Source organism: Suricata suricatta, chromosome 5 (assembly GCF_006229205.1).
Source record: "Suricata suricatta isolate VVHF042 chromosome 5, meerkat_22Aug2017_6uvM2_HiC, whole genome shotgun sequence".
Taxonomy (NCBI): Eukaryota; Metazoa; Chordata; class Mammalia; order Carnivora; family Herpestidae; genus Suricata; species Suricata suricatta.
The window spans coordinates 77341258-77355626 of NC_043704.1; the positions used below are offsets into that span (position 1 = coordinate 77341258).

Genomic DNA, 14369 nt, shown 5'->3' on the forward strand with positions numbered 1-14369 from the left:
AAGTGCTAGTAGAGGAATAGGGATAAGACAATATTGTTCTACTTGCCTGTAGCTGGAGTGTTGAGAAAGGATCTCTTAAAGAAGGCAGGATTCAGGCTTGGCTTTATGAGATATGTTAGATTTCAATAAGAAAAGACCAAGGGACAAAGGCTCTCTAGATTGGGGGAATAGCCTGAGCAAAAGATGAAGGTAGGAAAGTAAAAAACATAAATATTTATTTATGTTCTAGCAACTTTAATGGCTTGTGCTATATAGAACCAGAGTATGTTGTGCTAATGTTTTTTGTTCATAATTTATAGTTTGGCTCTTGACTAAAGACAGTTTCTACCAACCACAAAGACCATACTATATTCTCATAAATTATGTGTCCATGGGAGTTATAGATTATACCATCATTTTTGAGAACATATGTACAACTTTGAAACAGATCATTTATAAGTTGTATTCCGTGGTTTATTTTTTTTAATTTCTTTATATAAATTCAAGTTAGTTAACATACAGTGTGGTATTGGTTTCAGGAGTAGAACACAGTGACTCATCACTTACATATGACACCCAGTGCTCATCCCACCAAGTGCCCTCCTTAATGCCCATCACTTATCTAGCCCATCCTGCTACCCACCTCCCCTCCAGCAACCCTCCGTTCTCTGTATTTAGGAGTCTGCTACAGTTTGCCTCCCTCTCTGTTTGGCATTGTTTTTTAAAGGATTTTTGTGATTTTTTATAAAGCACATTTATATACATTACACAATTAAATCCTTCCAAACTCCTATACAGTAGATGATAGTATGGTTTTTTTTGTGAGCATTTTTGTTTCTTAAAGGAGAACTGAGGCACAAATGTTTAAAATGACTTTTTCAAGGTTTACTTGATCAATATGTGAAGGTACACCCAATTTAGAACCTACTGTTATTCCTCTATACCTATATCCTCCTCACTGTGTAGATGTCCTTATAATTCATGTGTGTTGGTGTATGAGAAGTTGAGAACATGCAAATTAAGAAAGAAATCACATCCCAAATTACTGACAACCAAAATCATTTCGTGAGCACAGAATTGAGGACAAAGGTAAAAGAGGCAGGGAAAGCAGAGGAGACCAGATTTAATGGAAGGAAAACCAGTAGCTAAAACTATGCAAATTTAAGAGGAAAAGAGGCATTACTATTATTAGATGAAGTGAAGGATCTCAAGTCTTAAAATAAGGTAGTTTATGTTTTCTGTGGTCAGGGCTAATATTATTCATCTATCATAATATGGCAGGAACTGTGCACTTGGGAACTCAGTGCTTCTTTTTATTTTTTACTAGTACCTGAGTGGCAAGACCGTCAAAAGCAGACTCAGTTGAATCTTACATGCTGTTCCATGATTTTTTGTTTACTTTTTAATAACAATGTATTTTCCTGTCTTCATACTCCATAATATATTGAACATAATTTGAATTTTACCATGAAAAAGACTGCTAATATGAATATTCACTTTCCTGATATGGGGCAAATAGATCTGTCTCTACACATTCTCTATGTCTAAAGCATAGGGCAAAATGTCTCAAATTGAGTAAATTTGATTCTATTTTGTTTAAAAGAATGCATCATTGCATTTCATGGAAAACAGTGTATTGTGTGGTTTAGGAGATGATTCTGTGGTGTCTGTGCAGTGGTATTAAAAAGTCTTCCTTTTGGAGTGCCTGCGTGGCTCAGTCGGTTGAGTGTCTGGCTTCAGCTCAGGTCATGATCTCATGGCTTCACACTGGGCTCTGTGCTTATCGCTAGCTCAAAGCCTGGAGCCTGTCTTTGGATTCTGCCTCTCCCTCTTTCTCTGTCCCTCCCCTGCTTGCTTGCTCGCTCGCTCTCTCTCTCTCTCTCTCACACTCACTCTCTCAAAAAAATAAATAAAACATAAAAGAAAAAATTTTTAATAAAAATAAAAATTCTTCCTTTTGTATTAATGAGAATCAAAGTTATAAGTCTGGAGTCAAATATTTCAGTCAAGAAGGAGTGTGGTAGAGTGTTCTATGTGTTGTATCCAATGTATCTTATGCATTGGAATAATCTACTCCTCTTAGTTTTGCACTCTTCACATTCTAAAGCCAGATAACAAATTTGGTGGAGTGAAAGACATACTCATTCCCATCCTCTGAAAAGTCATAGGTTTGTTTATATTCCCATTGTCAGGATTAAAGGCAAAAGGAACAAAAAAGAAGAAGAGAAAAGGGCAAGATAAAAATGTCAAAAATATGAATTAGAGGTGGCTCAGCATTGGCAGCTTTCTGGGTTTTTAAAAAATGTTTTCCATTACTTCTAGATTGTCTAGTTTGTTGACATATAATTTTTCATAGTAATCTCTAATTATTGCTTGTATTTCTAAGGCTTTGGTTGTAATAGATCCATTTTCATTCCTGAGTTTGTCTATCTGGATGCTCTCTCTTTTCTTTCTAAGGAGGCTGACTAGAGGTTTATCAATTTTGTTTATGTTTTCAAAGAACCATCTCATGGTTTCACTGATCTGCTCAACTGTTTTTTTTTTATTCTATATTGTTTATTTCTGCCCTGATCTTTATTATTTCTTTTCTTCTGCTGGATTTGGGGGGCTCTTCCTGCTCCCCTTCTAGTTCCATTAGGTGCTCTGTTAGATTTTGAATTTGCGCTTTTTTTAGTTTGTTGAAATAGGCCTGGACTGCAATATACTTTCCTCTTAGGACTGCCTTTGCTGCATCCCAGAGATTTTGGATTGTTGTATTTCTGTTTTCATTTGTTTCCATATATTTTGAAATTTCTTCTCTAATTGCCTGATTAGCCCAATCATTCTTTAGTAGGGTGGTTTTTAACCTCCACATTTTTGGAGGTTTTCCAGACTTTTTCCTGTGGTTAATTTCAAGTTTCATAGTATTGTGATCTGAAAGTGTGCATGGTATGATCTCTATTCGATTATACTTATGGAGGGCTGCTTTATGCCCCAGTATGTGATCAATCTTGGAGAATGTGCCATGTGCACTCGAAAAGATGGTGAATTTCCTAACTTCAGGATGCAGAGTTCTATATATACCTATCAATTCCATCTGTTCCAATGTGTTGTTCAGGTCCATTGTTTCTTTAGTGATTTTCTGTCTGTTATGTATTCATTGCTGTCAGTGGAGTATTAAAGTCCCCTGCAATTAGCACATTCTTATCAATAAGATTGTTTCTGTCTGTGATTAGTTGTTTTATGAATTTGGGTGCTCCTGAATTTGGCGCATAGATGTTTATAATTGTTAGCTCTTCCTGATGGAGAGACCCCATAATTATTATATAATGTTCTTCTTCATCTCTTGTTACAGCCTTTACTTTAAAGTCCAGTTTGTCTGATATAAGTATGGCTACTCCAGCTTTCTTTTGGCTTCCAGTCGCATGATAGATATTTCTGCATCCCTTTACTTTCAACTTGAAGCTATCTTCAGGTCTAAGGTGAGTCTCTTGTAGACAGCAAATAGATGGATTTTTTTTAATCCACTCTGCTACCCTGTGTTATTTGGCTGGAGCATTCAGTCCATTAACATTCAGTGTTATTATTGAAAAATGTGAGTTTAGATACGTTGTGTTCTCCATAGAATTCATGTTTATAGTGGTGTGTCTGGCACATTGTATTCTTTGCAACATTTCCCTCATAGAGTCCCTCTTAGGATTTCTTGTAGGGTTGGTTTGGTGGTCATGAATTCTCTCAATTTTTGTTTATTTGGGAACACTTTTATCTCTTCTTTTATTTTGAATGGCAGGCTTGCTAGATAAAGGATTCTTGGCTGCATGTTTTTTCTGTTCATCACATTGAAGATTTCCTGCCATTCCTTCCTGGCCTGCCAAGTTTCATTAGATAGGTCTGTAACCACTCTGATAGGTTTCCCTTTGTATGTGAGGGCCCTTTTATTCCTAACCGCTTTCAGAATTCTCTCTTTATCTTTATATTTTCCCAGTTTCACTATGATATGTCATGCTGAAGGTCGATTCAAATTATGATTTTAGGGGGTCCTTTGTGCCTCTTGAATTTGAATGTCTGTTTCTTTCCCCAGATTTGGGAAATTCTCAGTTATAATTTGATCTGGTATCCCTTTAGGAACTCTCTTTCTTCCTCTTCAGGAATTTCTATGATATGGATGTTGTTCCATTTGACTGTATCACTCAGGTCTCGAATTCTCCTTTCCTGCTCCTGGATTAATTTCTCTCTTTTTTCGGCTTCCTCTTTTGCTATAAATATGTCTTCTAATTCACCTATTCTTCTCTCTGCCTCTTCAATCCTTGAGGTAGCTGCCTGTATTTTATTATTCACCTCCTTTATAGCCTTTTTTAACTTGTCACACCTATTTTAAAAGTCCCTAGTCATTGTCTCAGTTGCTTCTCTAATCCTTTTTTCAACCCCCATGAATACTATTATGACAAGTTTTTTAAATTCTTGTTCAGTTATGTTGTTTAGATCGGTTTTGAGCAGCTCTGTGGCTGTGAATTTTTCCTGGAGATTCTTTGGGGAGAGTTCTTTTGTTTTGTCATTTTGGCTAGTTTTCTGTCTCTTGTCAGTTTTAAAGGGCTTGTTGTGCACTGGCAAATCGAATTCAACAGGATATGAAAAAAATTATCCATCATGACCAAGTTGGATTCATTTCTGGGTTACAGGGCTGGTTCAATATTTGCAAATCTGTCAATGTGATACATCACATTAACAAAAGAAAAGATAAAAACCATATGGTCCTGTTGATAGATGCAGAAAAAGCATTTGACAAAATACAGCACCCTTTCTTCATAAAAACCCTTGAGAAAGTCAGAATAGGAGGTACTTACCTAAATATTATAAAAGCAGTTTATGAAAAGCCACAGCTAATATCATCCTCAATGGGGAAAAACTGAGAGCTTTCCCCCTGCGATCAGGAAAACAACATGGGTGTCCACTCTCACCACTGCTGTTTAACACAGTGCTGGAAGTCCTAGCATCAGCAATCATACCACAAAAGGAAATAAAAGGCATCAGAATTGGCAAAGAAGAAGTCAAACTTTCGCTTTTCACAGATGACATGATACTCTAAATGGAAAATCCAGCAGACTCCACCAGAAGCCTTCTAGAACTGATTAATGAATTCAGTAAAGTTGCAGGGTACAAAAGCAATGTACAGAAATCATTGCATTCCTATACACCAATAATGAAGCAGCCGAAAGAGAAATCAAGAAGCTGATCCTGCTCACAATTGCACAAAAAACCATAAAATACCTAGGAGTAAACCTAACCAAGGATGTAAAAGACCTATATGATGAAAAGTATAGAAAACTTATGAAAGAGATTAAAGAAGACACCAAGAAATGGAAAAACATTCCATGCTCATGGATCAGAAGAATAAACATTGTGAAAATGTCATTACTACCCAAAGCAATCTACACATTCAATGCAATCCCCATCAAAATTGTACCAGCATTCTTCTCAAAGCTAGAACAAGCTATCCTCAAGTTTGTATGGAATCACAAAAGACCCCAAATAGTGAAAGTGTTATTGAAGAAGAAAACTAAAATGGGAAGCATCAGAATCCCAGACTTTAGCCTGTACTACAAAGCTGTCATCATCAAGACAGTATGGTATTGGCACAAAAACAGACACATAGACCAATGGAATAGAGAACCCAGAACTGGGCCCACAAATGTACGGTCAATTAATTTTTGACAAAGCAGGAAAGAATATCCAATGGAAGAAAGACTGCTTCTTTAGCAGGTGGTGCTGTGAGAACTGGACAGCAACATGCAGAAGAATGAAGCTAGACCACTTTCTTACACCACACACAAAAATCAACTCAAAATGGCTGAAGGACCTGAATGTGAGACAGGAAACCATCAAAACACTCAAGGAGAAAGCAGGAAACAACCTCCTTGACCTCAACTGCAGCAATTTCCTACTCAACACATCCCCAAAGGTAATAGAAATGAAAGCAAAACTGAACTCTTGAGACCTCATCAAGATAAAAAGCTTCTGCACTGCAAAGGAAACAATCAAGAAAACTAATAGGCAACCAACAGAATGGGAAAAGATAGTTGCAAATGACATATCAGATAAAGGGCTAGTATCCAAAATATAACAGGAATTCACCAAACTCCACACCCAAAAAACTAATAATTCAGTGAAGAAATGGGCAGAAGACATAAACAGGCACTTCTCCAAATGGGACATTCAGATGGCCTACAGGCACATGAAGTGATGCTCAACATCACTCATCATCAGGGAAACACAAATCAAAACCACACTGAGATACCACCTCACACTGGTCAGAGTGGCTAAAATGAATAAATCAAGAGACTATAGATGCTGGCAAGGGTGTGGAGAGATGGGCACCCTCCTACACTGTTGGTGGGAATGTAAATGGTGCAGCTGCTCTGGAAAACAGTGTGGAGGTTTCTCAAAAAACTATCAGTAGAACTCCACTATGACCCAGCAATAGCATTGCTAGGGATATACCCAAGGGATACAGAAGTGCTGTTGCATAGGGGCACATGTACCCCAATGTTCATAGCAGCACTATCAACAATAGCCAAATCATGGAAAGAGCCTAAATGTCCATCACCTGATGAGTGGATCAAGAAGGTATGGTGTGTATATACACACATACCATGGAGTATTACATGGCAATGAGAAAGAATGAAATCTGGCCATTTGTAAGAAAGTGGATGGACCTCAAGGGTGTCATGCTCAGCGAAATAGGTCAGGCAGAGAATGTGCACTCATAGGTCTAACAGGAGAGCAAGAAAACCTAATGGAAGACCATGGGGAGGGGAAGAGGGAAAAAGAGTTGGGGAGAGAGAGGGATTCAAAACCTGAGAGACTATTGAATACTAAAAATGAACTGAGGGTTGAAGTGGGAGGGCAAGGAGGAAGGGAGGTGGTGTAATGGAGAGGTGCACTTGTGGGGAAGAGCACTGGGTGTTGTATGGAACCCAATTTGACAATAGACTATTTAAAAAAAATGTTCGTGTGCCCCTAAAGTTCATCATGTTGAAATTCTAACCTCCAAAGGTGATGATATTAGGAGATGATGCCTGTCGGTTCTAGGAGATGGGTGTTTAAGTCATGAGGGTGGAGCTTCATGAATAGGAGTAGTGCCCTTAGAAATGAAACCCCACAGAGAACCCTGCTTCCTTCTACCATATGAGGACACAGTGAGAAGGCATTGATTATGAACTAGGAAGGGAGCCCTCACTAGAATGTGACCATGCTGGTGCCTTGATCTTGGACTTCTAGCGTTCACAACTGTGGGAAATAAGTGTCTGTTATTTTTAAGCTAAAAAAATAATAATGAATAAAATAAAATATTTTCATTTATTTTTGAGACAGAGGGAGACAAGAGTGTGAGTAGGTGAGGGGCAGAGAGCAAGAGGGAGACAGAATCCAAAGGAGACTCTAGGCTCTGGGCTGTCAGCACAGAGCCCTATATGGGGCTCAAACTCAAAAACCATGAGATCATGACCTGAGCCAAAGTCAGACACTCAACTGACTGAGCCACCCAGTTGCCCCAGCAGCCTTCTGTTTTGATCAATCATGAAACAAACAGAAGCATAAAAACTCAATTTCCCTGAAAATGCAGACGGCTCAGAAAAGAGTGGGAAAAGAATGAACTTGGAATAGAGCATGTGTATCCATTTTCACCAAAGCCCAGATATCCACATGTCATTTTAGGAGTCCTGTTTATTACCCTCTCACTTTTTAGGAAGTGGGTTGTGTACAGTGAATGTGAACTGGAACCCGGCCCCGCCACTTTAGCTGTTGGCTCTTGGGCTAGTACTGAGCTAGGATAGAAATGTTTGCCTTCATTTAGTCCTCTTTTCTTTTTTCTTTCTTTTTTTTTTTTCTCTGTAGCTTAACCAGCTGGACAAGGCAGTGGAAGCAGCCCACACATTTTTCATGGCCAACCCTGAGCACATGGAAATGCAGCAGAACATCGAGAATTATAGAACAATGGCCGGCATTGAAGACCTCCAGTTGGTAGATCGAGAAGCCAAACCACATCTCGTAAGTGCTGTGGACCATTGCCCTTGCCAGAAGGTGCTCCTAAGTTTCATTTGACTCAAAGCAGATTCCTGTGTATGGGGGTCTCAGGTTGATTCCCGATTTCCAATTCAGTAATAATTTTATACTTTCAAAGTTCACACATGAGATATTATTATTATCAGGGTTGAAAAAATTGAAAGAAAGTGAAAATACCCTTGGAAAATAAGTAAGATATGGTGAAAAGTAGAATGTGATATAAAAATCTGTCACCCTCTCTGAATGTCAGTGCCCCCACCAACCCTTTAATTTTACATATGGGAGTTGAGGTCGCTGTGAATTGCTCAGGTCATACTGTGGTTTCCCAGCTCCCAGTCCAGGTGTTTTTCCATCGTACTTGTACTTTTTAAATTCTGATTATTTTAAAGCTATGTAATTGTTCACTTGAATGAAAGCTTACTTGAAACCACAGTAAGTTGAAAGGGCTTTCTTTTTTTAATTGGCAATATCACCATTCTCAAAATGTGGCCTTTAAGATGGTTGAAGAACAGGATAAGGGAAGATTTGCAGAAGTCGATTATTATTATTATTATTATTATTATTATTATTATTATTAAATTGGGCCAGGCCTGGAACGTGGATGTGTCACAGCCTCCACATCTATCTCCCTGGTTTAGGAAGAATGTGAAATTGACTGATGTCACAGCCTTCAGCTTGCTGGATAACTCCCATCTCATTTACAATTACTTGAAGCCACGGAAGTAACCTTTTATCTTTCAGTGCAACTGTTCATTGTTCATCCACAGCATAAGGGCATAGTGCCCCCTTGCCCAAATGATCCTGAATATGCCTAAATCCTGCTATTCAAGTGCCCCAGTATTTTTCTGCTTCTTTGCAGGAGAGTTACAGTGCAGGAGTTAAGCATTATGAGGCTGACGACTTTGAGCTAGCTATCAAGTACTTCGAGCAAGCATTAAGAGAATATTTCAGTGAAGATACAGAGTGCAGAGCCCTGTGTGAGGGGCCTCAGAGATTTGAAGAGTATGAGTACTTAGGGTACAAAGCTGGTCTCTATGAAGCCATTGCAGGTAAAGCTTATCCTTCCTTTATTTATTTCCTGATTATACAAATACTGCATGCAATCTGTAAACTATCCTAACAATACGGAAGCATATATTGCAAAAAATGAAAGATATATTTAGAAATGTTTGCCTTCATTTAGTCCTCTTTTCTTTTTTCCCACCTCCAGTAAATAAATCTACCTAGTTTAAATGTTGGTGACTATGCTCCCAAACTTTTTCAGATGCATATGTAAATGTTTATGTATTTATTGCCAATTGTCAATTTGGTTTTTATAAAAATAAGACAGTATATGGGTACTGATTTTCAGCATATTTTTGTTTTTGTTTAATTTTGTGCTTAACAACGTCGTGTGGACTTCTTCTCATGTAAGTACATGTAGATATACCTTATTGTATTTAATGGCTGTCCAGTGTTCCAATATATGTGGAAAGCATAATTGACTGGTCTGCTTACTGATGAATATTAAGGAAGTGGATGGTTTTCATTATTATAAACAATATAGTAGTGAATAATTTTATGTAGTTTTCTTCAATTACTTAAAAGAGCATTTTATTATGTGTGAAAATTTAATATATTACAAAGGAGCATTTAAAATAGTATCATTCATAGTAATATGAATGATACATTAATTGGGAAGATTGGCTGGCTAAGCATTTATGGTGGGAAGCATATGAAAAAACAAAAGTAAATTATATTTATGTTAATAATATGACAATGAAAATAAAACTACTAGAAGAAAATGCAAGAGAATATTTGTATAATGGAAGGAGAAGAAAACCACTTCTTAGAATGACAAAAGACAAGAAATATAAAGAAAAAGATAGACTTTGCGTAAGATTTATAATATAAGAGCTACAATGAATCAGCCTGAATTACAAATGACAGGGGGAAAAGTTGCAAAATATTTGGAAGCAAACAGTTAATATCCACAATATTTAAGTAGAACTTGTAAATTATTATTAGTAGTGATAATTTATTTCTGATTTATTGATAATTATAAAAAGCAACATTTATAAAGCAGTTACAATGTAGAAAGCATTTTACATATTTTTATATCTTTTAATCCTCTAAACAACTTTTTGTAGGTGTATGGTGTTATTATTCATCATTTTCTCCCTTTTTTAAATGAGGAATTTATACCTCAGAGCAATGTGATTAAGGTGAAGCTGGAAATCTGGGGTGGCTGAGTGGCTCAGTGGGTTAAGCATCTGACTCTTGATTTTGGCTCAGGTTATGATTTCATGGTTCATTTGGAACAAACCCCAAGTCAGGCTTACACTGACAATATGGAACTTGTTTAGGATTCTCCCTCTCTCTTCTTTTCTCTCTGCCTCTCCCTCACTTGTACATTCTCTCTCTCTCTCTCCCCCAAAATAAATAAATAAACATTAACAATGAAAAAAGGTGACGCTCGAAATCAAACCTAGGCTTATTTCACTCTAGAGCTAAAATTTTAGGTCTACATAATTGAAAAATGGGCAAAGAATAACTTACTCAGTAACACATGTTAACAAATATCTGTTGTGTGCATACACAAGTTATAAATATATAAAAAACAGTGCTTCACCTCACCAGTACTTGTAGAGAGGCAGATTATGGAAGTGAGTCGGCTCTCCCCAAGTGCCAATGCTTTCTGTCTCCATGCAAAGCACACTCACCTAAGGAGTTCGAACCAAATCCCAAACATTACCTTTCAATCCGACATTTCCTTTAATTTCTATTCTCTGATTGGTTACCATAGGATAGATGCTACCTCCTAATGGCGTGTAAGATTCCCTTGTTCTCTCTACCTCTTTTGCCACCACCCTGGTTCAAATCAACAGTATGTTTTAACAAAGCCACTCTGAGAGCCTCCTTGCTGGTCCTCATGTCCTGATGAGGTTTTACTCTGTAGGCGGACAGAACAGTCTTTTTAAAAAATGACAGTTTGTTCACAGAACTCCCCTGCCGAAGACTTCCATTGCACTTGAAATAAAATCCCAAACCTTTAGTAAGGGTATTCATGGTTGTGCACTTGTGTATGTTCCCACCCTCTCTCTTGTTCTGTCTTTTGATTGACTGCTATGTTCATTTTCACTCCCAGACTTTGAAACTTGCTTTCCTCTATTATTTGCCTAATGTTCTATATTGTTAATTGCTTAGTCCTCAGCACCTAGGTATACTGACTGGCAAATAGTATGTGCTTACTAAATATTTGTTAAATGAATGAGTGGGAGGAAAAAAGAGGGGAAGAAAGGAAGGAAGGAAATGACCTCCCCATTATTCACATCACAGATTAAAAGGGTTAATAATACTCTATGTTTAGTAAATGTAGGTCATAAATTGTTGACGTCTTTGAGAGGGACAATTAGAAAACATATTTTATTAAATTAAGAAGTAGACTGAAAATCAATCAGTTGGATGACTTATTTGCCACATACTCAGGTACCCCAAACCGACTCAATTCACCTCAAATCAATGCAAATATCCAATTTATTGAGGATTTTTCCCCCTAATGTTTTGTTTTGCTAGGTCTCTGGCAGAATCATTTGCCTACATTTTTGTGAACGCTGCTCGTTTGAATGTCAGTTTCATATGTGTTTCACATTTCAATTGTTGAGTATTTCTGTGCACTTAATCTTTTATTTGGGAATTCTTTCCTTTATAATAGTTTCCTTGTAGCAGTGTAAGGATACATAGCCTGTCTCCATCCCTGCAATCTCTTTACACCTGCCTCCATCAGTGGTGACTAAGGGGCTCTAGTAAATGTCCTACATCTGATTTAGGAAAATGGACTAAATGATTCTTACAGAATAACATTTAGCAATTTGCTCAAAGTTATCATAATATGACAGTTACTGGCAAACAATAGAGATCTAACATAGACTCTTAATGCTTACTACAACTATCACCACTGTTACCCCCACTTCCAATAAAGACAAGTGACTTAAAAAGGCGTGGTTTCTAAAGCTCAGTCAGATATTGTACATGTAGAAATAGGGCGAATCTTCTTGGGGATTTGATCCACATCCAATTTATTATGAGAAGGAAATTTTAAAAAGTTTTCCCACACAAGTGATTTCAATCTCAAACTTACTAAAACATAATAATTATACAATATCATTTGCTATAAAAAGGAGAAAAGAAATACAAGTAATAAAATGTGATATCATAGCTCAATGTAAATTCTCGTCTGGTTGGAGACTGTTCTAAATTAAGAGTGAAACTGGTTTTTAAAATACAGAATGTATTTAGAAAGTCAGAATATTTGAATCATAGAGTTAGAAGAACTTTAAAAATCAGAGAAAAATACAAATGGCTTCTTAGTGCAGTTACTTATTACTGTGCTGTTGAACCTTAAAGAACATCTTTGTGTGACTCTCATTTTGTTGCTATTTATATCTTACATTGAAAAATACCTCCATTCAGATTTTGGGTTCTTGTTGGGTGTGTTTTCTACCTCTTCCTTCTGCTTGTCATTTGGAATTAGGAGTAGTGTGCATTAGAAGGTAAGAGGAATGCCAATGGCCAGGTAACTAGGAACAAAACAGTTGAAGGTTGTGTGTTGTTTCCCTAAGAAATAAACCAACTATTTATAGGATTTTTATATAGCTATTTATTTGTGAGATGCTAAATAAATAGACAGAACTCATTCTTCCTCTCCCAGCCTCCAACTGCAGTTAACAACCAATGAGCTGTAGGGATTCTGTTTCCTGTGCTATGTTGGGTTGAGTTAGCCAGGCTGTGCAAAAACTGGTGCATTTGCCTACACACTGGAAAACAACCATGCCCTTTTTGTTGGGTTCTGAGGTCCCTTTTCACATCATCAAGATACAAGCCAAATCCTGCCCAATAGAGAACTTTTAAAAGGAGACATTTGTGGTAGTAAAATGTAAAGTCATGATGTCAGAAGGTTTTTTCGTTATTCTCATGAGAACCTGCTTTGCACAAGCATGAATAAACTCTTCTCTTTCTGGAAAAGACTGTCTCCATCTTCATTGCAAAAATCATGGTTGGGGCAAAATGTAGGAATTATTTGCTTCTCTAGGGCATTAGCCACTTGTGTTTCCTCAGCTCATGCTTGTAGGAGATAGAGCCTAGAGCTAGAGGGAGGGTGACGACCTCTGCGCTGGAGAGTCCTCAGCTATTTGTAAGTGAGAAGGATGGGAACAAAGAAAGGGGAACAGAGAGAAAGAGTCATAGTGTGTATCTAAATTCTTTAGCTTTCCTCCTTACCCTGTTTTACCAATTCCTACAGTATTAGGATTCCCAATGTTCAGGTGATAGACTGTTTTGTAAGTGGGTAGAATAGGTTTCTGATCAATCGATGTGAAATTTCTCCTTTAGGAAAAGTTCTTGAAAATGTTAATAAGGAGAAAAAGCATCCTTGCTTCACTTTTCTACATGAACTCCCCCACAGGCATGGCAGTTTCTCTCAACTGGTCTTTACCACAACCAGCATCTGAATATCTGATCTTGTCCCAGAACACTTCAGGCCACCCAGTATCCAGAGAGAGGCCCCAGACTTATTAAGTAGGAAAGATAACTATTCTCCTGGGCCTGCGTGGGGTGAGATGGCCTGCGTCACTCTCCGGAGAGGGAGAAAAAGGATACACAGAAGGGGAGAGTGCAGTACTGAGAAAAGACCAGGGTTCAGAAGATTTGGACTCTATTAATTACTCTAGTGAGCACTGAGCAGGAGGCCTTGGTAAGTCCCTTGCTTCCTTTGTGAAAATGGTGACTGCTCATAAAGTGAAGATAATGAGACCACTGTAGGAGTGTGGTGAGGCGAGGCATGCCCTGTGTAACTGCAGCTCTGACCTTGAAGTCTGGACACTCCAGCAGACAGGAGGGACCCACCTCTCACTCTTGTCTTCCAGATCACTATATGCAGGTGCTGGTTTGCCAGCATGAATGCGTGAGGGAGCTTGCTACCCGCCCTGGCCGCCTCTCTCCGATTGAGAACTTTCTTCCCCTGCATTTTGACTACCTACAGTTTGCCTACTATCGAGGTAAAACATGGATCATCCCAAAGGCCTTTGAGGGAGGGGTACTGCATTTTCCTCTGCATTTCTCAGTTTACCATTGAGGAAGTGGGGGTGAATGTGTTTTTTTCTCTCATCTCACATCACTGCAGCTCAAGCCATGGAGAGCAGGTGAAACTACAAGTGGGCAAATGCTGTGATAATATCCTGAAAGTTATATTAGGCTGACATTTCACATGATTCTTAAATTGAATTTTTCAACTTAATTTTGAAAGGTCATATATTGGAGCGCCTGGGTGGCTCAGTCGGTTAAGCATCCGACTCTTGATTTCCATGTAGGTC

At 38.0% G+C, this 14369-nt stretch overlaps 1 protein-coding gene across 1 annotated transcript in view; it reads left to right on the forward strand.

Moving 5' to 3' along the window:
- P3H2 (prolyl 3-hydroxylase 2) overlaps positions 1 to 14369 on the forward strand; it is a 149994-nt gene that overhangs the window by 109064 nt on the left and 26561 nt on the right. Inside the window, exons 2-4 of the mRNA XM_029939638.1 lie at positions 7852 to 8004; positions 8879 to 9068; positions 13923 to 14054. Of these exons, the coding sequence (XP_029795498.1) occupies positions 7897 to 8004; positions 8879 to 9068; positions 13923 to 14054 (430 nt within the window). The 5' untranslated portion in view covers positions 7852 to 7896. The remainder of the gene's footprint in view (positions 1 to 7851; positions 8005 to 8878; positions 9069 to 13922; positions 14055 to 14369) is intronic.